At 41.8% G+C, this 27,388-nt stretch overlaps 1 protein-coding gene across 1 annotated transcript in view; it reads left to right on the forward strand.

Moving 5' to 3' along the window:
• LOC126162901 (solute carrier organic anion transporter family member 74D-like) overlaps positions 1–27,388 on the forward strand; it is a 209,376-nt gene that overhangs the window by 149,623 nt on the left and 32,365 nt on the right. The window contains exons 10-11 of the mRNA XM_049919713.1: positions 14,094–14,241; positions 25,779–25,939. Of these exons, the coding sequence (XP_049775670.1) occupies positions 14,094–14,241; positions 25,779–25,939 (309 nt within the window). The remainder of the gene's footprint in view (positions 1–14,093; positions 14,242–25,778; positions 25,940–27,388) is intronic.

Below are 27,388 nucleotides of genomic sequence, written 5' to 3' on the forward strand. Positions count from 1 at the left end.
TGCAACTTTTCAGCAAATTGCTGCAGACTTTAATGCTGGGCCATCAACAAGTGTCAGCGTGCGAACAATTCAAAGAAACATCATAGTTTCTCACGGCATATTTGTTGCTCGAACAGTCCACGGGTATACTGCCGGTTCATAGTGTCCAACGGGCACAATATTTCGGCGTTCAGACATGTCGCCATCGTCAGGTGCGCTTGCTACGTCCGCCCTGTTCGCCAGTTCGTACTTCTTGCATTCAATGCCCGGTCCCAAGCCTTGCTGAGATTGTAGCCGCAATCTCGGATGATAAGATCTTCCCTGGTGCGAACTTCGATAGCCTCCCTTATAACGCTGTCCCAATATTTAGAGGTCTGAGCCAGGATCTTGGTACGCTCATAATACATCTCCTGTTTCTCGGACAAACAGTGCTCTGCTACCGCCGACTTATTTGGATATTTCAGTCGAGTGTGCCTTTGATGTTCTCGGCAACGATCTTCGATGGTGCGCACTGTTTGTGCTCACAGGGAATTTGGTATATGCCGGCCTTCCTCAAACCGAGGTTATCTTTCACACTTCCTAGTAATGCCCGTGTTTTATTGGGCGGGCAAAAGACGGTTTTAACTCAGTTTTTCTTTAATAAACGGCCGATTTTCCTCGATAGTGCAGCATTGTATGGAATAAAGGCAGTGGCTACCTCTTCTTCCGTGACTTCATCCGTCTCCACAGGTTGTGCTGTGGTGGTGGGACGGAGAGCGCGTCTAATTTGCCATTCCGAGTACCTGATTTTTCGGAACACGGTTTTGAGGTGTTCCAATTCCTGGGGCAGATTCTCTGCGTCTGAGATGTTGCGCGCCCTGTGTACTAGTGTTTTTAGTACTCCATTCCTCTGAGAAGGGTGGTGGCAGCCGTCTGCATGCAGGTACAGGTCAGTGTGCGTTTTCTTCCTGTACACACCGTGTCTCAGGGTACCATCAGCTCTTCTCTTGACCATGACGTCCAGGAATGGTAATCTTCCTTCTGCTTCGGTCTCCATAGTGAATTTGATGTTTGGATGTATGGAGTACAGATGTGAAAATTACCGAACAATCAGTTTAATAAGCCACAGCTGCAAAATACTAACACGAATTCTTTACAGACGAATGGAAAAACTAGTAGAAGCCGACCTCGGGGAAGATCAGTTTGGATTCCGTAGAAATACTGGAACACGTGAGACAATACTGACCTTACGACTTATCTTAGAAGAAAGATTAAGGAAAGGCAAACCTACGTTTCTAGCATTTGTAGACTTAGAGAAAGCTTTTGACAATGTTGATTGGAATACTCTCTTTCAAATTGTAAAGGTGACAGGGGTAAAATACAGGGATCGAAAGGCTATTTACAATTTGTACAGAAACCAGATGGCAGTTATAAGAGTCGAGGGACATGAAAGGGAAGCAGTGGTTGGGAAGGGAGTAAGACAGGGTTGTAGCCTCTCCCCGATGTTATTCAATCTGTATATTGAGCAAGCAGTAAAGGAAACAAAAGAAAAATTCGGAGTAGGTATTAAAATCCATGGAGAAGAAATAAAAACTTTGAGGTTCGCCGATGACATTGTAATTCTGTCAGAGACAGCAAAGAACTTGGAAGAGCAGTTGAACGGAATTGACAGTGTCTTGAAAGGAGGATATAAGATGAACATCAACAAAAGCAAATCGACGATAATGGAATGTAGTCGAATTAAATCGGGTGATGCTGAGGGAATTAGATTAGGAAATGAGACACTTAAAGTAGTAAAGGAGTTTTGCTATTTGAGGAGCAAAATAACTGACGATGGTCGAAGTAGAGAGGATATAAAATGTAGACTGGCAATGGCAAGGAAAGCGTTTCTGAAGAAGAGAAATTTGTTAACATCGAGTATAGATTTAAGTGTCAGGAAGTCATTTCTGAAAGTATTTGTATGGAGTGTAGCCATGCATGGAAGTGAAACATGGACGGTAAATAGTTTGGACAAGAAGAGAATAGAAGCTTTCGAAATGTGGTGCTACAGAAGAATGCTGAAGATTAGATGGGTAGATCACATAACTAATGAGGAAGTATTGAATAGGATTGGGGAGAAGAGAAGTTTGTGGCACAACTTGACCAGAAGAAGGGATCGGTTGGTAGGACATGTTCTGAGGCATCAAGGGATCACCAATTTAGTATTGGAGGGCAGCGTGGAGGGTAAAAATCGTAGGGGGAGACCAAGAGATGAATACACTAAGCAGATTCAGAAGGATGTAGGTTGCAGTAGGTACTGGGAGATGAAGAAGCTTGCACAGGATAGAGTAGCATGGAGAGCTGCATCAAACCAGTCTCAGGACTGAAGGCCACAACAACAACAATGTATGGAGTTCAGGTGTGTAAGGAAATCCAGGAGCTTGTCCCTACCATGGGGCCAGATGACGATCGTGTCATCGACATAACGGAAGAAACAAGTAGATTTCCAATTGGATGACGCCAAGGCTTCCTCCTCGAAGAACACGAGATGGATTATGAGCGTACCAAGATCCTGGCTCAGACCTCTAAATATTGGGACAGCGTTATAAGGGAGGCTATCAAAATTCGCATCAGGGAAGATCTGATCAACCGAGATTGCGGCTACAATCTCAGCAAGGCTTGGGACCCGGCACTGAATGTAATTAAGAAGACTCTCAGCAAGAACTACGAACTGGCGACGAGGGCGGACGTAGCAACCACATCGACGCTACGACAGATTCCGACGCCCACGTTTTCGCGCCGTCCACTAGTGCACCCTTAAAGACTTCACGACACAAAGTTTTATGCCTTGCCTGGGCCCTTCAATACCGACATTTGACTGTTGATGACTGGAAACACGTTGCCTGGGCGGACAAGACTCGTTTCAAATTGTATCGAGCGGATGGACGTGAACGGTTATGGAGACAACCTCATGAATCCATGGACTCTGCATGTCAGCAGGGAACTGTTCAAGCTGGTGGAGGATCTGTAATTATGTGGGGCGTGTGCAGTTGGAGTGATATTGGACCCCTGATACGTCTAGATACGACTCCGACAGGTGACGCGTACGTAAGAATCCTGTCTGATCACCTGCATCCATTGATGTCCATTGTACATTCCGGCGGACTTGGGCAGTTCCAACAGGACAGTGCAACACCTCGTAAGTCCAGAATGCTACAGAGTGGTCGCAAGAGCACTATTATGAGTTTAAACACTTCCGCTGGCCACCAGGCTCCCAGACATGAACATTATTGAGCATATCTAGGATAACTTGCAACGTGCTGTTCAGAACAGATCTCCACCCCTCGTATTCTTAAGGGGTTTATGGGCAGCCCTGCACGGCTCATGGTGTCAGTTGCCTCCAACACTACTTCAGACATTAATCGAGCCCATGCCACGTCGTGTTACGGCACTTCTGCCTGCTATCGGAGGCCCTACACCATATTAGGCAGGTGTACCAGATTTTTGGCTCTTCAGCGAAGATTTAGCTTCTGCATTTCTCTTTTCAGATTTTTCTAGTTTTCCGACTACGTTAAAGCTTCTGACTTTCCACACCCCGACTCGCCAACGATATTCAGTCTTTTTCTCGTGGTCACCTCCCACTTGGCAGTCGACTCCCGGAGATCCGAATAGTGGATTATTCCAAAATGTTTTGCCAATGGAGAAGGCCACGTGTCCTGTGGTTACTCATTATCTGTCTTTAATGCAGTGCTTTCTATTGCGTTCTGCATCCTCATGTCGGTGATCATTGCTGATTCTTCTGCCTTTAGGGATAGTTTCCGATACCAAAGGCAAGAGAGTGCCCTGAACGTCTGTCCGCTCCTCCGATCTCTTTGACAAGGACGTTGACAGAATGAAGACGATTTCTCATGCTAGAAATCTTCGGCCGACAACGCTGTTTATCATCCAAAATGCAAGTGCTGATGGGGTTTCGACCACGGGACTGAAGTCGTTTTCATTACAAATGGAAGACGCTACCCCAACACCACGGATGTGTAGGTAGCAAAACTAAATAATATTCTGGGATGGCATTATAACACGTTTATTGATAAATACTTTAAAATTGATCGCAATTACCCAATTTGTTATCTGATATCATAAAATATTGAAAATAGTCGTTCAGATCAGCAGTATAACCTAACACTCATTGACTTTCTTGGCGTGCAACAGGAATCACTAGCAAACTTCGTATAACAATGGAAAGATTCGTACTTCGTCTGTAGTATTGTCACCACCATGTATTTCTTATTACACTTCTGGCCATTAAAATTGCTACACCAAGAAGAAATGCAGATGATAAAAAGGTATTAATTGGACAAATATATTATGCTAGAACTGACATGTGATTACATTTTCAAGCAATTTGGGTGCATAGATCCTGTGAAATCAGTACCCAGAACAACCACCTCTGGCCGTAATAACGGTCTTGATACGCCTGGGCATTGAGTCAGAGCTTGGATGGCGTGTACAGGTACAGCTGCCCATGCAGCTTCAACATGATACCAATGTTCATCAAGAGTAGTCACTGGCGTATTGTGACGAGCCAGTTGTTCGGCCACCATTGACCAGACGTTTTCCATTGGTGAGAGATCTGGAGAATGTGCTGGCCTGGGCAGCAGTCGAACATTTTCTGTACCCAGAAAGGCCCGTACAGGACCTGCAACATGCGGTCGTGCATTATCCTGCTGAAATGTAGGGTTTCGCAGGGATCGAATGAAGGGTAGAGCCACAGGTCGTAACACATCTGAAATGTAACGTCCACTGTTCAAAGTGCCATCAATGCGAACAAGAGGTGACCGAGACGTGTAACCAATGGCACCCCATACCATCATGCCGGGTGATACGCCAGTATGGCGATGACGAATACGCGCTTCCAATGTGTATTCACCGCGATGACGCCAAACACGGATGCGACCATCATGATGCTGTAAACAGACCCTAGATTCATCCGAAAAAATAACGTTTTGCCATTCGTGTACGCAGGTTCGTCGTCGAGTACACCATCGCAGGCGCTTCTGTCTGTGATGCAGCGTCAAAGGTAACCGCAGCCATGGTTTCCGAGCTGATAGTCCATGATGCTGCAAACGTCGTCGAACTGTTCGTGCAGATGGTTGTTGTCTTGCAAACGTCCCCATCTGTTGACTCAGGGATCGAGACGTGGCTGCACGACCCGATACAGCCATGCGGATAAGATGCATGTCATCTCGACTGCTAGTGATACGAGGCCGTTGGGATCCAGTACGGCGTTCCGTATTACCCTCCTGAAACCACCGATTCCATATTCTGCTAACAGTCATTGGATCTCGACCAACTCAAGCAGCAATGTCGCGATACGATAAACCGCAATCGCGATAGGCTACAATCTGATCTTTATCAGAGTCGGAAACGTGATGGTAGGCATTTCTCCTCCTTACACGAGGCATCACAACAACGTTCCACCAGGCAACGCCGGACGACTGCTGTATGTGTATGAGAAATCGGTTGAAAACTTTCCTCATATCAGCACGTTGTAGGTGAATGTTCTGAAAGCTAATCATTTGCATATCACAGCATCTTCTTCCTGTCGGTTAAATTTCGTGTCTGTAGCACGCCATCTTCGTGGTGTAGCAATTTTAATGGCCAGTAGTGTACAATTAGTTTACTGCATAGTGTAATAATGGTATAGATGTTTTAATAACCCTTAGAGTGTCCCTATAATGTATTTCGTTAAAAGCGTACTAATCAATATTTGAAACAGAAAAAGTAGTCGTTCCGCACCATAAAATCGGTTGGTCCATGGCATCTAAAATTGTTATAAGAATAACAGGTACGCCACTGCGCTTCGTTCGACTCCCTTCATCACCAGTGTACGCAAAGCGATATTGGCCATGGCAACTGCCTGGCTTCTCATCGCTGTAGCGATCTGCATCACTACTCAAGACAGTGACTTACTCGTCTTAAATGTAACTTGGAAAAGAAAAATAAATGGTGACTACGAAGTCTTTCGCGACGGAGTCCTTGCATAAAAAGTTCTCCGTTTACTTGCCCGAAAATAAATGGTGCCTGTGATACGCATATAGCACAGAAAATGAAACACTCCTACAGAAATCATTACGAGCATAACCTAATACCGTGTAATTCCGTCTCTGGACTTGATACCTCCTGAATTCGGTTACGAAGTGAGTCCACTACGTTTTGCAAGTATGTCGTATCCAGTCATTCACTGAGGATTTGTTCACACAATTCCCCAAATTGCTGGGATGCCGATGTCGACATGCCTTGGGCAACCTAATAAATTAGTGGTAGTGGAGCATTGCCTAGACACGGGGCACCGCATGTTTTGTGTAAACATCGAATTTTATCCCCATCGTCATCTTTCTGGTACTCTGTTATTGAGGAGGCCATACATATTCGTACGGCGGACAATGTTATCAACAGGGATGCAGGTTTTCAGTTCAGCGCCACCTGGAATCCAGCACTGGCTGTCATTAAATCAAAACAGGGAAAACAAGAACTTCCGATTCATAATCCGACGCAACACACTGCTGAGGTTTAAATCAATGTTTAAATGCAGGAGCGCCCGACAGCACAGTCGTTGCCAAAAGCGCAGTGGTAGAAGGCCCTTCTGCGGTTCCCAGCAGGGTCACCACGAGCGCCGCTTTCCTCCAACTGCGAGCATCTTTCCACACGTGCGTATTGCCTGCTACTGGTCGGATAAATTTCGACGCCGCCACTCGATTATCGTCAGTTGTGTCTTGCAGCAGAGACAGCAGCAACTACCAGCACCTAAAGAAGTCGAGCTGTTGCATCGGTGAAATATTGTGGGATTTACACAATATGTCCCGGAGGCAAACCCGAGAAGCGTATTTACAATGGATCTGTCGGGAAAACCTGAAAAGTCACTTCTAAAGATCGTCCTGTAACATCCTCTTTTTGTATATGAGAGCGTCTAAACGTGCTTGCCTCTGCATTTTAATAGACCTACGGCTTGGACCTCATTTAATGATTTCTGACTGAGGTTTATTACAGTGTATTTATTTCCAATCAACTGAATTTCCCCAGACACGAAAAAAGTCCCGGTTCACCGCGACAGTTGTATAAAAACCCCTCCATAACACCTCTGATTCCTCTCAAAACTAGGACCAAACCAGGGAAAACCAATGTTGCAAAATTATATCTTTCCCCTGAGCTAATTAAGCGAAATATATTTGTGTTCATACTAACGTTGAGCGAGCATGCTCGCAGTTTATTTGATCGTGGGTACAAGACGATATGATGTAATTCAATTGAGCAGTTTTAAGATATTACATTAAAAGAGTGTCTGCCCGATTTGTACCAGACTTGGGAAGGCAAGTGCCGTCTCTGATTCCCCATCGCTTCGAATGACTTTTGTCAACCAGCAGTTTTTACACGGTTTCTCCACAGTCATATAGGCGAAAGCTGAGCTAATTAACTGTTTCAGCCTTATTTACACGATATACAAACGCTTACCATATGAAAAACATATCTACATATTAACACTATTGTGCAGACTCATTTCAACACGAATAAGGCTACCTTTAGAGTTAACCTTGGGTAGTATCATCAAGATCATTGTGTTTCGATCGTTGTAAGAAGGTGCAAAGTTTGAAATTTATAAATGTTTTTGTTCATCTGTACCGCTTAAATTTGTTTATTTAAATGGAAGCAGAAAATACTGAAATTGATTCTGATGTACCGAAAGTTCGATGAAAACAAAGCCATCTTAACTCTTACATAAATATATGCATATATGGATCAGCTTAGTGTGTATGAATGGGGGAAATGGTATGACTGAGTAAGACGTGATCCTCAAGATAAATTCAGTGCGATATACAAATCTGCAAGGATGACTCGTATTACGAAACTATATCAAGCAAAATAATTAAAAGTCAATTGACGAATGAGAACAAATGTTTTTCGCGAAAACATACATCTCACAAGTGGCAGTATGAACTTAAAGTGCAACAGACCAAGCCCCAATAAAAAGAAAAATTGTACCGTATCGTCATCTCAGTATTTAACGAAAACGAATTATCGATGTTGGGTGCTAACAGGCGGGAAGAGAGAGACAGAGCTTCAATAAATTTAAATTAAAGATAATTATTTAAGTAAAATCTTTTTAATGTCGCACGTTTTTGAAGCGGATTAAAATGCATTACATAATTTCTACAAGCACCATATGGATTCCTAACGCTATACAGATAGATCTGAAACTTTGGGCTTGTAAATTTTTAATAGCTATGACAATACTTGTAAAATTTAAAACGAGAAACGTGGGACGCGTTCCACAGGTAACTGATGCATGAATTGTGCACCTAAGTCACTAACAATTTTATTCAACTTACAATGATAGGAACTGTTCTGCGATTTTTCTCAACCACAGTTACTCTCTTCATGAGCCCCAGGATTTCCTACCACAATTTTTCAGGACTATCTGTATGGCGTTAGTAGCTGTAAGGAGGTAGCAGAGATTGTTTATTATACTTATGTCCGTTTTGAAAAGGTGTAATGCTAAAAAGTTTTATATTTAAATGGTTATTTTCTGCTTTTTAGTCTTGAATGTAAAATTTTTCAGTTTATTTCAAACATTCTCATGAGATAAAAACAGAGAAATGTGGTAAATTTCAGAGTTATTTCAGTTTCTCTTCAACTGATTCAACCAATATATTGCTCCCTGCTACGTATACCTTTCGAAAAGTCGGCGAATGTAAAAATTTGAGAGTATCGAGCTTAGCAACAATCGTCATTAAATGCGGAACATTGCGACTGGAAAGGGGGGGAGGGGAACTAGCAGTGGTACATCAACTATTCTCCACCACACACCAGAAAAGAAAGCGAGTTAATATTGCACTGTCATCCAGATCTGAGCCAAGTTCAAATTTTAAGTCTTTAGCAAAGTGCCTAGCTTATCGGGAAGTTAATTTAAAATCCTTTGCAAAATTTGTACCGAAGAAACAGACAAGAAACAGACCTCAAAAATGTTCAAAATATAAATTTACAGGGGAGCATCAGATAATAAACTTTTAAAACTAACTAAAAATTGATATTCAATGCCAAAGGGACGAAAATGTGTAAATAAATAAACATTTTTAAAATACTTTATTTGTAAGAATATACGTTTTATTCACTTCTCCTTGACATAAGATATTTTATTTGTCTATAAAAAGTTGCCAATCCTAGTCATGATTCATGTATAACCGAAAAGGCTGGAAAGCTGTGTAAAAAAAATCACTCAAACCCGGAAGCAAGTGGAAGCATTCATAGTACGGCTGAAACGGATGGAGACTTGTTTCAGTCGGCTGTCTCGCAATGAGTGAAACCACTTAAACCCGGTGTATGAGTGAAAACATTCCTGCAGCTGACATGGCCACAGAGACTGGTATCATTCGACTGAAAAACTTGACTGAATGAAAAAACAATCGACTGACCAATCGATTGTTAAAAACCTTACTACTGAAGTGCCTGCCTTTCAATCAACCGCAGTTTTGTTCTCTCTTTGATATTCTGCCAACGGTTTACATCGTACATTCCGAGACCGTTTTTATGCTTGGTATACAAGTGACGTCAGCGCAGTAACCACGGTGGCAGTTTGCACCAACATCTGTAAACAACAGATGTGGATTCGCCCAGTTAGTTGTGAGGAGGCAGTGTTCAGTAGTGGACGTGCGACCGTAGTGTGCTGATGTAGTTGTGTTTCAAATCGCTATGGGGCAACGTCTCTAAATCATTCAACACATTCTTTAGAAATTTTTGAAGAATCGAAAAGTGTATTCAAAGTTTGCCCCTCGAACCTGGACTCCAGAACAAAAATAACGACGGATAGGTGCCTGCTGCGACTTGAATGAAATGTAAAACGCAGACAATTTTTTTCTGAAAAAAATCGTCATGGGTGACGAGATTTGGTATTATCAATGCGAACCTATCACTAAACAATTAAGTGCAGCAATTCACATGAAGGGTCAACGCTTTGACGACATAACCGACATTCAAGCCAGTGTGACATGAGAGTTGAATAACATCCCGAAGAAAGATTTTCAGACAGTTCCATGTGGGGAAGACGAGGTAGAACACCAGAAGCGTTAAAATTATCACCTTAACTGTTCTCTACTTTTCATTAGTCCAGTTCCGAAACATTTTGGTCTGAGGGGGTGAGAAGAATATTCTACGTCATAAAATAAATGACGAAATTTCACACTCGATAAATGTTCAAATTATGTTGGCAGTATTTAATGAGTGAGACCTATGACTCTGATATTAACAGTTAGAGACGCTCAGTTCTAAGAGTCCTTTAATTTGCTTGTATTGGAACTTTTTAACATACCAGTCACTAAAGAATTTACGTTTTTGTGTAGCTATGGCATTATGCAGCTCTGCATTTCGCAAGTTCATATCGATATGAATAATTACACCATTGGAATTTGGCTGAGAGGTCAGAGCTATACGCTAACCACCTGCGTTAAAACGCAAACAACCTCTCCTCAGCTGCATGCGATGTCACTACTGTGTCGCCATGTCAGATGTCCCTGAGCGGAATTACTCTTTTTTTAGTCATCGATCTACTGACTCGTTTAATGTGACCTGCCATAAATTCCTCACCTGTGCCAAACTCTTCATCTCAGCGTAGCACCAACCTACGTCCTCAATTATGCACTGGATGTACTCCTATCTGTTTTCCTCAACAGTGTTTATCCTTATTTACGTGGACGATACTTGCAGTTCGGTATCCGGTGTATCAGTACCCTCACTATGTGAACTAGTCTGCCAATCTTTCTTCGATGGATCGTAATTGTAGGGTAACACATTAAGAAAAATGAAATGTCTAACTAATACTTGTTAGTAAATGATGATTGTTTGAAAGTAAGATAAACTATGTCTTACTTTGTCAGCTCTAGAGATAAAATGACTTTTACAAAATGCAATTTAAAAGTGATCTATGGTGACCAACATTGTAAGCTGTTCAAGTTGAGCTGATAGCACAAGGTGTGGACAATATGGTTCCTTCGGAAATGACTAGGAAGCTTCGTAGACCACCGCTCTCCTACCGTTTGTACAATTATTTTATTATTAAATTTAATTATAAAACATTAATTTACATGTTTAATATTCTTAAATGCCGAACATATTGCTGAATCTTACCTAGTCGTCGAATAAGGGGTGTCTAGGAAACCTGCTTTCTCGTTTCGCTAGACAACAATTCAAGCAAATCGTATTAATGAATTTTATTACGAAAAGTAAATGACAATACATTACATTGTGGTGAAGGTGATCCTGTGGTGAACTTTTTTTTTATACGCTGGATGTATGTATAAATGATCTGTTAAAATAGCACTGCCGTCATTCCTTAACTCTGAAGTTGAGATCTGCACACGACATAGTGGATATTTTACGTTTGGAAATCTACTTCGCACATACATCTCCCTATGGTGATCTGTGCAGGCAAATATTGTGTTAAAATCTTATTTACAATATAAACAGCATAGGAATGGAAAATAAACAGCAACTGTTAGCAGTAAGTAGTTTTGCATCTTACAGAATACTTGCTGCATTACAAAAGGCATAGGTTATTTTGTGGCATACCAATTCTTCTTCTGCTATCTTATCCATACAGTAGTTAAACACAAAAACAACATAAAATTCCACGTGAATCTGAGTTAATAATGTTATAAGCCTCCTGTCTTCTTCACAACTTAGGATTACATGCAAGAATATATTCTGAAACACATCCTGAATGAAACGCTCTCTTCTGCACGAAGTTTAGACCCCTAAAACCATACAATAACGCTATAGGAAGAGGAGTAGCTTACTTTGGGTAACGTAAAAACAATGGACCTAAGTAGACACCAGACTTAATTACATGAGATTACTACGTTGTGTTATGTATGCCAACTAACGTTAAACACGTGCAAATAAACTGTCCGGTAGCCACAGTTCGCATGCTTGGTCCAGTTTGCAAGCCTAACGTTTCTGTTTAGAAATCTAAGAATTCAAAGACACAAAGCAGTCACATTCCATATACATGTGTGGAATGATTAAATGGTAGCTGATGTGTTGGCAGATGTGCCAACACCTTGTAGTTAGAGGAGGCCGAAATGCACGCTATAATCTAACGCAGACTGGCGTGAGATCTGGAACAGGATACGTAATGAATGCTATAAAGAAAAGTACGTAGCTCCTGGAATACTTAACTTTAATCCATCATTTGTATACAGCATTCTTGATGATACAAGTGAGACTCTCTCTAGAAATGGTTAATGGCGCCTTGCTAGGTCGTAGCCATGGACTTAGCGGAAGGCTATTCTAATTATCTCTCGGCAAATGAGAGAAAGGCTTCGTCAGTGTAGTCGCTAGCAAAGTCGTCGTACAACTGGGGCCGAGTGCTAGTAAGTCTCTCAAGACCTGCCGTGTGGTGGCGCTCGGTCTGCAATTACTGGCAGTGGCAACGCGGGTCCGACATGTACTAATGGACCGCGGCCGATTTAAAGCTACCACCTAGCAAATGTGGTGTCTGGCGGTGACACCACAGTAGCTTTCTCTGAAACTCCAACTTGTGACTTACCTTCTGGTCTGTAAAAACGTGCAAAGAAAATAAATGAGGCAAACCACCAACTGCTGTTTAGAAATATACATATACACTACTGGCCTTTAAATTTGCTACACCACGAAGATGACGTGCTACACACGCGAAATTTAACCGACAGGAAGAAATGCTGTGATATGCAAATGATTAGATTTTCAGAGCATTCACACAAGGTTGGCGCCGGTGGTGACACCTACAACGTGCTGATATGAGGAAAGTTTACAACCGAATTCTCATACACAAACAGCAGTTGACCGGCGTTGCCTGGTGAAACGTTGTTGTGATGCCTCGTTTAAGGAGGAGAAATGCGTACCATCACGTTTCCGACTTTGATAAAGGTCGGATTGTAGCCTATCACGATTGCGGTTTATCGTATCGCGAGATTGCTGCTCGCTTTGCTCGATATCCAATGACTGTTAGCAGTATATGGAATCGGTGAGTTCAGGAGGGAAATACGGAACGCCGTGCTGGATCCCAACGGCCTCGTATCACTAGCAGTCGAGATGAAAAGTATCTTATCCTCATGGCTGTGACGGATCGTGCAGCCACGTCTCCATCCATGAGTCAACAGATGGGGAACGTTTGCAAGACAACAACCATCTGCACGAACAGTTCGACGACGTTTGCAGCAGCATGTACTATCAGCTCAGAGACCATGGCTGCGGTTACCCTTGACCCTGCTCACAGACCGTAGCGCCTGCGATGGTGTACTCAAAGAGGAACCTGGGTACACGAATGGCAAAACGGCATTTTTTCGGATGAATCCAGGTTCTGTTTACAGCACCATGATGGTCGAATCCGTGTTTGTCGACACGGCGGTGAACGCACATTCGAAGCGTGTATTCGTCATCGGCATACTGGCGAATCACCCGGCGTAATGGTATGGGGTGCGACTGGTTACACGTCTCGGTCACCTCTTGTTCGCACTGACGCCACTTTGCACAGTGGACGTTACATTTTAGATGTGTTACGCCCCGTGGCTCTACCCTTCATTCGATCCCTGCGAAACCCTACATTTCAGCAGGATAATGCACGACCGCATGTTGCAGGTCCTGTACGGGCCTTTCTGGATACAGAAAATGTTCGACTGCTGCCCTGGGCATTGAAAACGTGTGGTCAATGGTGGCCGAGCAACTGGCTCGTCACAATACGCCAGTGACTACTCTTGATGAACTGTGGTATCGCGTTGAGGTTGCATGGGCAGCTGTACCTGTACACGCCATCCAAGCTCTGTTTGGCCCAATGCCCAGGGTATCAAGGCCGTTACTACGGCCAGAGGTGGTTGTTCTGGGTACTGATTTCTCAGGATCTATGCACCCAAATTGCGTGAAAATGTAATAACGCGGCAGTTCCAGTATAATATATTTGTCCAATGAATACCCGTTTATCATCTCCATTCTTCTTGGTGCAGAAATTTTAACGACCAGTATTGTAGTACTTTAATTTAATGAATTTTCTTGCATCTTTTGGTTGAAGAGACATAATTTTGTGTCAGCACTGTTTCACCGTGGTAACGCCAACACTGTGTATCTGGCGGCAGGTGGAATATGACGTTGGAGTGCAACGCGGACTGCGGTTGCGGTCCGCACGTGAAGTACGCGCCGGTGTGTGCAGAGGGCGGCGGCGCCACCTTCTACTCGGCCTGCCACGCCGGCTGCGACAGCAGCTTCATCAACGGAAGCACCACGGTGCGTCTGGTGGGCGGAGAATGCACTACACTCTTCCAGCACGATATTATTGAAACCTTCTTCTGCTTCTCTCTTTCAATAACATATTCGTAATCGCTGTTAGTTACTCTAGCCTGTTGCTCTGACCCACTTGTAACGTGCCAGGCTGAATCCTTGTATTAGTGCCACTTTACGTTCACGTCACAACCGCATGTAGTGAAACATTTCCTCACCCAGTAGATAGTGCCCAGTGTTCCTGACCTACCTTGCTTTGCTTATTCAATATTGTCTTCTCGGTAGCTGCGTCCATCTCACCTAAATCACACTGCAATTAAGAAGCCAGGATCCTAGATTATGTTTTCCAAAATCAAAAGTCAAGACCGTATTCATTGTTGAACACTTATGACAACCACTGTGCGATTTATTTTGTTATCACTCACACACACAATATTCACATGACCAGGCCTCTTACACTTAATAATCGTCACATTAGGTAGGTCAGAAACTTCCAGTCTTTAACAATGTTCACAATACGCGTTAAATGTTCAAAGCCGAATACAATTACACTTTCTTGGTACCGACCGGAAAAGTTACGCTTCTGTTTCAAGTATTATCACATCACATTCCGGCACCGACTTGCCGCTCTTTTACTACATGAGAATCTGACCGAGAACTAACTGAGAACTGCATCAGCTCGGACCTTATATAGACGAGTGCTTGAATATTTGACTATTTCTGTTAATATATTATAGTTTATAATTTCCCAGGATTAAAATTATCCTTTCTAATTGGTTTTGTAGTTAACTATTGGGTTTTATTACTTAAATAACATGAGTGAGCTGTATCAATTTAAATACGCCGAACTTACTTATGCATCGGCAGTGGGAATTGCCGACTTATAACCATGGCAGCCCTCTTGAACAATAAGTTTTACTTATTCATATTTACTTAATTCTTAATTAATGCACTTACAAGTTGAGACTGGAGTCATGTTACGTAGAAAAATATAGGTAGCAAAAGTATCAAAACAGATCTCGGAATTATTCAGTAGTTTGGTCACAATTGTCACTGAAAGTCATTCAGGCTACAGATTTCAAGTCTTAATATCTATTTAACTAATAGACTTTAGGTTAATTTAAACACTTTGCTGGAATCAGTAAAATTTAGGCTTTCTTTTGGATGCAGTCTTATAACTGATTTCGATCTATAAGCTCATTCGAATTTTACTTAATATGTATTGCACAATATACATCATTGTTCATAACTTTTAATAGGATGCATTTCCAATAAAACTAATTAGCTCATTACTTTCAGAATAGACATTAGAGTGTACTGAAATAATAAATTTTTCTAGGGGAATTTTATTTAAACTATTTCTGAATTCTGTGCTATGAGGCTGAAGGCCACAGAATCTGTAGTCGGACAACAACGCTTTCAAATCAAAAATCCATGTATTGATAATTTTAAAAAATATGAATTAGTAATCGTTCTGAACTAGAAAAATTGTGGTAAATGAACACCAAATACTCTGAATTAGGAGATAATGCGTGATTTCGATTGTCTTCGTGAAAAACGTCACTTTTAGAAAACAGGCTTTCGCTATATACACTGCTGGAAGGTGCTGAAAGATAATCTGACCACAAAATAAAAAGATTGCGATTGTGATCTATTCGTACTGACTTTAAATAACAGTCAAGTTCGCTTTCTGTCGCTTTGATTCCTGATCGTCAGGCTGACTTATTTTAGCTTGTTAAAGCGGTCCCAAAACATGTCGCGAGCTTCGTGGGTCACAGCTGATACACGCTCCTCTCCTATACTTTTTTTTAGCAGGCGTTGGAAATGTATTGCTGTTGATAGTAAATAATTCATAATATTCCAGTAGCATCGTCTGTCGAACTCTCTCAGCTTTAAAAGTCACCAAACCGTCCTTCTTACATCTTGGGTCTAGCGAGGCTGCAATCAAGTAATTTCGATCTTCATTTAAGGAGGTGAAACGACATTATAATTCAACTTCCAAAGAGGCTACCATGTGTAACCAGGATTCTTTGTGCAGTCTCATCCTTATCTAAATACTTAAATGCCGAAAGTATTGTTGAATCTTACCTAGTCGTCGAATAAGGGGTGTCTAGGAAACCTGATTTCTCGTACAGGTACACAACAATTCAAGCAAATCGTATTAAAGAATTTTATTACGAAAAGTAAATGATAATACTTAACATTTTACGAGGATAATGGACTGTGTCGAATTAGTCAGGTGATGCTGAGGGAATTAGATTAGGAAATGAGACACTTAAAGTACCAAAGGAGTTTTGCTATTTGGGGAGCAAAATAACTGATGATGGTCGAAGTAGAGAGGATATCAAATGTAGTCTGGCAATGGAAAGAAAAGCGTTCCTCAAGAAGAGAAATTTGTTAACATCGAGTACAGATTTAAGTGTCAGGAAGTCGTTTCTGAAAGTATTTGTATGGAAGTGAAACATGGACGATAAGTAGTTTGGACAAGAAGAGAATAGAAGCTTTCGAAATGTGGTGCTACAGAAGAATGCTGAAGATTAGATGGGTAGATCACATAACTAATGAGGAGGTATTGAATAGAATTGGGGAGAAGAGGAGTTTGTGGCATAACATGACAAGAAGAAGAGACCGGTTGGTAGGACATGTTCTGAGGCATCAAGGGATCACAAATTTAGCATTGGAGGGCAGTGTGGAGGGTAAAAATCGTAGAGGGAGACCAAGAGATGAATACACTAAGCAGATTCAGAAGGACGTAGGTTGCAGTAAGTACTGGGAGATGAAGAAGCTTGCACAGGATAGAGTAGCATGGAGGGCTGCATCAAACCAGTCCCAGGACTGAAGACCACAACAACAACAACAACTTTGAGAAATACATAGATGTGTCGCAAGCAAAGGGCGACATGCAAAATAAGAAAGCTCTTCAGTATAACAATTCCAGGTTGAGCTACATAGAATGTACGAGGAAATTAATGAGCTTTGACGCTCTATCTAGTTGCTACCCTTCAAGGTACTGTAGAACTGGGCCGTGACCAGTCGAACGCGGAGCTTAAATTCTCTTCGCATAGAGGCCGTTGCTGTCGCGTTGTCGTCCTGGAGAGGGGTCGATCAGCATGTAATTGGCTGACGTCTTCTTCAGAGCCCTTTTTGCTCTCTCGTTCCCGACTGGCGTGCTGGTACTTGACTTTACGCCCGTAATACATATGATATTACTTTGGATATACAGAAGAGACCACAACTTATTTGTCTTATTTTCTCAAAGGACTTCAAAAGCTTAACGCATTATTCCATCAAATCTGAATGAAATTAGTAAGCATATAGTGATCATCCACATACAGAAACAGAGCAACGCAGACAGTTTCAGTTCCAACAGACACGCTACCAAATAAAAGGTGGAATTATACCTCGTGCTATCTTGCACGAACTGTTGTTCTGGTACATTTAGCTCCCTTTGAATAACCAACAGCTTTACTTGAGCTAAGCTCGAATGACTGAAGTGGTTAACAGACATCAATCAGTAGCGACCATTCCTCCTACTTCGGGCTGCAACAACAATGACTCGGTTACAAGCTCTGACGCGAATGGATGAACCATCTAGCAGAATCAAACTTAGCAGCTCCCGTGCGTTATACCATGTAAGCGTCACTCTCATGAATAGATAAATATTATTTGATTTTGTCGATATCCCAGCCATCTGCAATGGTATTAAACTCCCTTCCTATATTGTCTTAAGCCTGAACCTAAAAAAGTCTCCAGCGCGAGAACTCCGTTTTCCAGCTGAAATTTGAGAGACAGGTAAGCTCTGAAACTCAGGAAGCTAGCAATGTTATGCAAAGAGGTCAATGTATTAGAGGTTAGAGAAGCCGTTAGAGAACATGAAATATTTCATTTGATTTTTTCATAAAATCTGTGGTACATGTCAGGACGGTTTGGCATTTTACAGCGGGTTAAAGCTTGTTCTAGGAGACTTGCAGATCAAGTTCTATCTGCGACAGATAGTGCTCGTTGTCTATTGCATTGTTTACATACTAAAGCAGTAATATTTCAAACGATTCTAACATAGTGAACTGCTTTGTTGTCGATGTTGAAGAGGAACTTCTACTGGGGAAGGCTAAAGAAGATGCATGCACGCAGCGGCTGTACCTTTGCCAACTGCTTGGAATTTACAAGGGCTATTCGCAAAGTAAGATCCGATCGGTCGAGAAATGAGAACCATAATGAAAATCAAAAATTTTTTATTCGCAACAGTTAGCCACATGTTCAAGCTACCTCTACGAATAGTCACCGTTCCGACTTAGAGATTTGTCGTGGCGTTTTACACACTTTCCAGTACCCTCCTCACAGAAAGCAGCCGCGTGTGCTTTCCGCCAATTCTCTACGCTGGTATGCCTTTCGTTGTTTGTGCCAAAATGTTGTCTTCGTAGCCAGCGGTTCATTGAGCAGATATGAACATCGGAGGGAGCCGATTAAGGGCTGTATTGTGGATGATCAAACACTTCCCATCGAAAACGCTGCAGGAGCGTCTTCATTGCCCCTGCAGAATGCAGCTGAAAATTGTCTTCAAGAAAGAAATGCATGACATTTATGTTATGTGGGCTGCATAGCTTCAGGCGAAATCTCTCACCAGATCGACATACTTGGCGGGAGACACTGTTGTTTTAGGCAGTTCTACGTGATCAATTTGCGCTCTGAACCGAAAAGACCGAAGTGAAGCGATCGACAGGCACACTAAAGACACTGCCCAATAGATCCATGAAGAGTGCCATCGGATTTTTATAGTGGTTTCCATTTCGCGCCTAATAGAACCTTACTTTCCGAAGCGCCTCGTATCTGGATGTTTCGTTTCAAATTATTTTTCAAGACTTAAAAACCTATTAAAAAAACAAAATATTTCATTGGGTTTAAGGTAGATTAGGGATTTCTTGTTAGTTTAAATATTTTTATATAACTTCGTTTGGCAAAAACATTTGTGCATCCTAAAAAATTTTAATTTAACCGAGTATTCGATAAATATGCACGTATTGAACGGTATTATTGTATCTATGGACAAATCCGTTGTCGATCAAGTGTAATAAAAGACAAAATAAGGCATGGTACATACCTCTTTCCTTTCCCTTCTCCGCCACGAGAAATTTGAGCTATGCAGAACTAATGGCAATATTATTATCACTGTATATCTCAAAATATTCCTAAACGACACTTTTCGTAATTTACCTTACAATTAAATTACTTTCAGTAGTAACCTGAAATAACAACTCACAGCCTGCAACAAATCAGTAAAGTCAGTTTTTATGTGATGATTCTCATGAGCGACGATACCCGGATTTACCCGAAACTGCCCAATCCGGCTACCTGGCTAATAGGATGACCTCATATCCGGAATCTGGTATCTGGCCAAACAACTATCCATCTCATCTCCAGATTTAACGATCAGATGTGTCAGCTGTGTAATAAGGTACAGGATGCATATAATATATAATAATACATGTATGACGTAAGTAAATCTGTCATGAGGGAATTTCACAGTCCGAAGATTGAGCTGCAAACAACTTACACTGCAATCAGCAAATAGTACATATTAAGACATATGTAAAGTCCGCACTTAGATAGCGCTTACCTTAACGCCTGCACAGCAAATTTAAAAAAAATGTCCCCAAGAACGTCTGGATTTAAAAATTAAATTGAAAACCTAAATTTCAACATGATGTGGATATTATCTACAGGGACTGTCGCTGTGATGAAAAATCGTTCTCTTTAATGCAGTGTACCATGAATACACTGCTGATTATCTATTATTACTGACATTTTTACTAGCGTTCCAAGAGAATATAGAACGCTGGACTTCAAATTGCAACACCAGGAGGGAAACATTACTTCTTGCGTATATACATTATAGATGAAACATAGTCGATTAAATTTGTAGGATTTTTCAGTCATCACTTTTCTGATTGATTCGATGCGGCCCGCCATGGAATTCCTCTCTTGTGCTAACCTCTTTATCGCAGAGAAGCACTTGTATCCCACTTCCGCTATTACTTGTTGGATGTATTCCAATATCTACCCTACAGTTTTTACTCTTTACAGCTCCCTCTAGTAGCATGGAGGTAATCCCCTGATGTCTTAACACATGCTCCATCGTCCTGTTACTTCTATTTACCAGTGTTTTACATATGTTCGTTTCTTCGCTCATTCTTCGGAGAACCTCCTCATTCCTTATCTTATCAGTCCACCTAATTATCAACATTCTTTTATCGCACCACAACTCAAACGCTTCGATTCTCTTCGTTTCTGGTTTTCTCACAGTCCTTGCTTGACCACTGTACGATGCTATGCTCTAAACGTACATTCTCAGAAATTAAGAACAGTGTTTGATACTAGGAGACTTATTGGGCCAGGAATGCCCTGTTTGCCTGTGCTATCTCCTGCTTTTTATGTCCCCATCATGGTAATTCTGCTTCCAAGGTAGCAGAGTCCCTTCACTTCGTGGTCTGCAATTCTGATGTTAAATTTATCGCTAATCTCATTTCTGCTACTTCTCGTGACTTTCATCTTTCTTCGGTTTACTCTCAATCCGTAGTGTGTGCTTATGGGACTATTCTCTCCATTCAACAGATCCTGTAACTCTTCTTCACTTCCTCTCAGAACGCAATATCTGAATCTCCCTTTTATTCCCGCCATTGCTTCTTCGATGTACAGACTGACCAGCAGACTATATCCTTCACGCCATTTCTAATCTCAACATTTCGTTCTTACTTTTCATGTTATTTTTCCGACTTGGTTTCCGTACGTATTGTTTATTAGCGGTCTTTCCCTTTAGCTTACTGCTGTTTTGCTCAGAATTTCGAACATCTTGCATTACATTGTCGATCTCTTTTTCCAGCTCGACAAATCCTATGACCGTGTCTTAATTTTTCTTAACTATTGCTTATATTATCAATCGCAACGTCAGAACTATCTCTCTGGGGCCTTTACATTTCCGAAAGCCAAAATTATCGTCATACAATAGATTTTCAGTTTTCTTTCCTGGGATTTTTTTGATCATCAGTCTTTTGACTGGTCTGATGTGGCCCTCCACGAATTCATCTCGTGTGACAACCTTTTCATCACAAAGTAGCACTTGCAAGCTACGTCCTCAATTATTTGCTGGATGTATCCCTATCAGTGTCTTCCTCTACAGATTCAACCCTTTGCAGCTCCAGTACCATGGAACTCATTCCCTGATGTGTTAACACATGTCTACATCTACATCTACATCTACATAGATTATCTAAAAATCACATTTAAATGCGTGGCAGAGGGTTCATCGAACCACCTTCACAGTTCTCTATTATTCCAATCTCATACAGCGCGCGGAATGAATGAACACCTATATCTTTCCGTACGAGCTCTGATTTCCCTTATTTTATCGTGGCGATCGTTCCTCCCTATGTAGGTCGGTGTCAATAAAATATTATCGCATTCGGAGGAGAAAGTTGGTGATCGGAATTCCGTGGAAAGATTCCGTGGCAACGAAAAGCGCCTTTCTTTTAACTATTTCCAGCCCAAATCCAGTATCATTTCTGTGACACTCTCTCCCATATTTCACCATAATTACCTAACGTGCTGCCTTTCTTGGAATTTTTTCGATGTACTCCGTCAGTCCTATCTGGTAAGGATCCCACACCACGCAGGAGTAATCTAAAATAAGACGGACAAGCGTAGTGAAGGCAGTCTGCTTAGTAGGTCTGTTACATTTTGTAAGTGTCCTGCCAATAAAACGCAGTCTTTGGTTAGCCTTCCCACAGCATTTTCTATGTGTTTCTTTCAATTTAAGTTGTTCGTAATTGTTACACCTAGGTATTTAGTTGAATTTACGGTTTTTAGATTAGGCTGATTTATCGTGTAATCGATGTTTAACGAGTTCCTTTTGGCACTCATGTGGATGACCTCTCACTTTTCGTTATTCAGTGTCAACTGCCACTTTTCTCACCATTCAGATATTTTTTCTACATCGTTTTACAGTTTGTTTTGATCTTCTGATGACTTTATTAGTCGATAAACGACAGCGTCATCTGCAGACAACCGAAGACGGCTGCTCAGATTGTCTCCCAAATCATTTATATAGATCAGGAACAGCAAGGGGCCTAGAACACTTGGGGAATGCCAGAAATCACTTCTGTTTTACTCGATGACTTCCGTAAATTACTACGAACTGTGACCTCTCTGACAAGAAATCACAAATCCAATCACAAAACTGAGACGATATGACATGAGCAGACAATTTCACTACGAGCAGCTTGTGTAGTACAGTGTCACAAGCCTTCCGTAAATCCATAAATACGGAATCGATGTGAAATCCCTTGCACTCAACACTTCGTGTGAATTAAGAGCTATTTGTGTCACAGGAACGATGTTTCCTGAACCAATGTTGAATGTGTGTCAATAGACCGTTTTCTTCGAGATAATTCATAACGCTCGATCACAATATATGTTCTAAAATCCTGCTACATTTCGACGTTAACGATATGGGCCAGTAATTTAGTGGATTACTCATACTACCTTTCTTGAATACCGGTGTGACCTGTTCAACTTTCCAGTCTTTGGGTACGGATCTTTCGTCGAGCGAACGGTTGTATATGATTGTTAAGTATGGAGCTAATGTATCAGCATATTCCGAAAGGAACCTAATTGGTATACAGTCTGGACCAGAAGACTTGCTGTTATTAAATGATTTAAGTTGCTTCACTTGATACTGTGCCTTCTTCTTGACAATATTTTCCGTATATTACTTATCTTGCCGATTCTGCGGAAAAACCCCTCATTCCTTATCTCACCAGTCCACCTAATTTTCAAGATCCTTCTGTAGCTCCACATGTCAAATGCTTCGATTCTCTGTTGCTGCGGTGTTCCCACAGTCCATGTCTCACTTCGATACAATGCTGTGCTCCAAACATTCTCAGAAATTTCTTCCTCAAATTGAGACCAATGTTTGATACTAGAAAACTTTCTTTGGCCAGGCATAACCTTTTCGCCAGTGCTAGTCTTTATGTCCCTGTCAGTGATTCTTCTGCTTCCAAGGCAACAGAGTCCATTCACTTCACGGTCTTCAATTATGATGTTAAGTTTACCGCTAATCGCATTTCTACTACTTCTCGTTACTTCCATCTTTCTTCGATTTACTCTCAATCCATAGTCTCTACGCATTAGATTGTTCATTCCATTCAACATATCCTGCAATTCTTCTTCACTTTCACTGTATAACTATACCTCCACTAACAGTTGATTAGTTCAAAAATTATCACGTCATGCACTCGAAGTATGATCTATTTATTGCGCAACTAAAAGGTCTTTAATGTGGCAAAACTGAAGAAAATTAACAATAATGTCATTTATCTTGTTTTTACAATCCAACGACGACCTCCCTCTGCCTTTGGCTCGTAATTAAAATCGTTGTCTAGGTAGCATGACTATCGCTGTTGGTGCGAAATGCACTCGGTTGTTAATTACGCCGACTGGAAGAACTTACGAAGACAATCTTTCAGGATTAATTTGATGATTTATGTTTTCAATTGCAATGTGCATCATAATTTTTTAAACAATGGTCACTTGAAAAAAATTCTTCACACTCACTTTTCACAGAAATTCATATTTATTAAACGTTTTACACTTCCGCATGTTCAAAACTTTGCTTCATCATACAATTTCGCAGCCGTTACTGCTCTTAATAAAACTCACATTTTTCATTGTCCACAACTCAGACTCATTTTTTCATTTCCAACACAAAGTCAAGACTGCTCATGTTCAACACAGAAACTTGAATACTCTGTACGCTTCCGCGCCAAAAGTCACAAGCCACCATCAAAGATAACAATAAGTACAAAGATATTTACACTAGATATTATATCGATTTCAACATCTCAAAATACCGACGTTGTTGTTGTTGTGGTCTTCAGTCCTGAGACTGGTTTGATGCAGCTCTCCATGCTACTCTATCCTGTGCAAGCTTCTTCGTCTCCCAGCACCTACTGCAACCTACATCCTTCTGAATCTGCTTAGTGTATTCGTCTCTTGGTCTCCCTCTACGATTTTTACCCTCCACACTGCCCTCCAATATTAAACTGGTGATCCCTTGATGCCTCAGAACACATCCTACCAACCGATCCCTTCTTCTAGTCAAGTTGTGCCACAAACTTCTCTTCTCCCCAATCCTATTCAACACTTCCTAATTAGTTATGTGATCTACCCATCTAATCTTCAGCATTCTTCTGTAGCACCACATTTCGAAAGATTCTATTCTCTTCTTGTCCAAACTATTTATCGTCCATGTTTCACTTCCATACATGGCTACACTCCATACAAATACTTCCAGAAACGACTTCCTGACACTTAAATCTATACTCGATGTTAACAAATTTCTCTTCTTCAGAAATACTTTCCTTGCCATTGCCAGTCTACATTTGATATCCTCTCTACTTCGACCATCTTCAGTTATTTTGCTCCCCAAATAGCAAAACTCCTTTACTACTTTAAGTGTCTCATTTCCTAATCTAATTCCCTCAGCATCACCTGACTTAATTCGACTACATTCCATTATCCTCGTTTTGCTTTTGTTGATGTTCATCTTACAAGACACTATCCATTCCGCTCAACTGCTGTTCCAAGTCCTTTGCTGTCTCTGACAGAATTACAATGTCATCTGCAAACCTCAAAGTTTTTATTTCTTCTCCATGAATTTTAATACCTACTCCGAATTTTTCTGTTGTTTCCTTCACTGCTTGCTCAATATACAGATTGAATAACATCGGGGAGAGGCTACAACCCTGTCTCACTCCCTTCCCAACTACTGCTTCCCTTTCACACCCCTCGACTCTTATAACTGCCATCTGGTTTGTACATACATATAAAAATGAAACCAAATTTGAATAGAGTGAAAAATATGAGACATTACATAGAAAAATTTTCGTTAATCGACAGCATCGAAAAATTGGGTTGGCGGGTTGTAATGGTTTCGCAAATAAAGAACCATTACAACTGGGAATAGCGATATCAGAGCGAATCTTAACACCGATATCGTTTCACCTTCCATTTTAATCCCTGTCTTTGTCGTTTCTTTTATTTCCATTATTGCTTCTTCGACGTACAGATTGAACAGCAGAGGCGAAAGACTATATCCCCGCGTTACATCCTTTTTAATCGGTGGACTTCATTTTTGGTCTTCCGCTCTTCTTATTCTCTCTTGGTGCATACTATATAGAACCCGTGTTTCCCTATTTTCAACCGCCTTACGCCTATTTTCCTCAAGTTTCGAACATCTTGCACCACTTTTTCATTGAAAAAGCTTTCCAGAGGTTGGGAAATTTAGTTCAAAGACGTACCACCTCTAGCTGTAACAACGGCTCTCACCCGACTGGGCATAAACAAGTTTCTTGTAGTAAACACAGAGAACTGAGTGGCGCCACTGGTACCTGCCTTAGTGACATTTCCATATTCGTTTGATGGCAGGTGTCTGGGGCGCTTTGATACTGTAGGGTAGTGGTTGATGCACACTTGTGACTTCTTCTCTGCAGGTGTACGGCGGCTGCACCTGCATCCCTGGCAGCGGGCGCGCCGTGGAGGGCGCATGCGCCGTGGACTGCGCCGCCAGCTTCGGCCTCTTCCTGGCGCTGCAGTGCTTCATGAGCTTCGTCAGCTCCACCGGCCGCGCCGGAAACACCATCATACAGTTCAGGTCAGGCGCCGACTCTACATCGCCGTAACAAAACACAGTACTTCACACTTCCGTCGATGAGCACAGAGTTCACTGCAAGGATCTCGTTTATTGAATAACATCTTACAAGAGAAGTACCCATGCTGGAACAGCAGCGTTACATACCCATGAGCATTCGTGCAGAGCTGTTTAAAGTAGAACGACCACACAAATTTAGTCGTAAGAAGGGAATATACCATAATACTCAGCAAGTGTTATGCACTCAGGAAGGAGATAGCTTTCAACACCTTTGTTACACCGCTACTTGAGTGATGCTCATCATTCTGGGGCTCTTAGGACTTTTAGATGCAACGTTGAAGATCCAAAGAAGGGCAGCGGTATTCGTTACAGATCTGTTTAGTAAGCACGAAGTATCACATGGATGAACAGCGGGTACAGCGGCCGACGCTACGACAAAGGCGTTGGGCATCACGACGTGGTTCACTATCAAAATTCAGAGAGCTCCTAGAAGAGTCAACCAATATATTGCTTCCTCCTATGTATATCTCGTGGAAAAATTATAAAGTTAGAGAAATTCGAGCTCAGAGGTTGTCCTACCAGCAATCATTCCTTCCTCGCATTGTTCGCGACAGGAACAGGTATTTGGGGGGCAGGGGGGGGGGGAAGAGTGCGGCGGAGTATATATGCACATGTAGATTTACCTCTAAAACACTGCATTTGTGTACAATCGATGTCTGAAAGTTAACGAATCCATATACAGGGTGTTACAAAAAGGTACGGCCAAACTTTCAGGAAACATTCCTCACGCACAAATAAAGAAAAGATGTTATGTGGACATGTGTCCGGAAACGCTTAATTTCCATGTTAGAGCTCATTTTAGTTTCGTCAGTATGTACTGTACTTCCTCGGTTCACCGCCAGTTGGCCCAGCTGAAGGAAGGTAATGTTGACTTCGGTGCTTGTGTTTACACGCGACTCATTGCTCTACAGTACTAGCATCAAACACATCAGTACGTAGCATCAACAGGTTAGTGTTCATCACGAACGTGGTTTTGCAGTCAGTGCAATGTTTACAACAAATGGGGAGTTGGCAGATGCCCATTTGATGTATGGATTAGCACGGGGCAATAGCCGTGGCGCGGTACGTTTGTATCGAGACAGATTTCCAGAACGAAGGTGTCCCGACAGGAAGACGTTCGAAGCACTTGATCGGCGTCTTAGGGAGCACGGAACATTCCAGCCTATGACTCGCGACTGGGGAAGACCTAGAACGACGAGGACACCTGCAATGGACGAGGCAATTCTTCGTGCAGTTGACGATAACCCCAATGTCAGCGTCAGAGAAGTTGCTGCTCTACAAGGTAACGTTGACCACGTCACTGTATGGAGAATGCTACGGGAGAACCAGTTGTTTCCGTACCATGTACAGCGTGTGCAGGCACTATCAGCAGCTGATTGGCCTCCACGGGTA

The sequence above is a fragment of the Schistocerca cancellata genome, chromosome 1 (assembly GCF_023864275.1).
Source record: "Schistocerca cancellata isolate TAMUIC-IGC-003103 chromosome 1, iqSchCanc2.1, whole genome shotgun sequence".
NCBI classification, from domain to species: domain Eukaryota; kingdom Metazoa; phylum Arthropoda; class Insecta; order Orthoptera; family Acrididae; genus Schistocerca; species Schistocerca cancellata.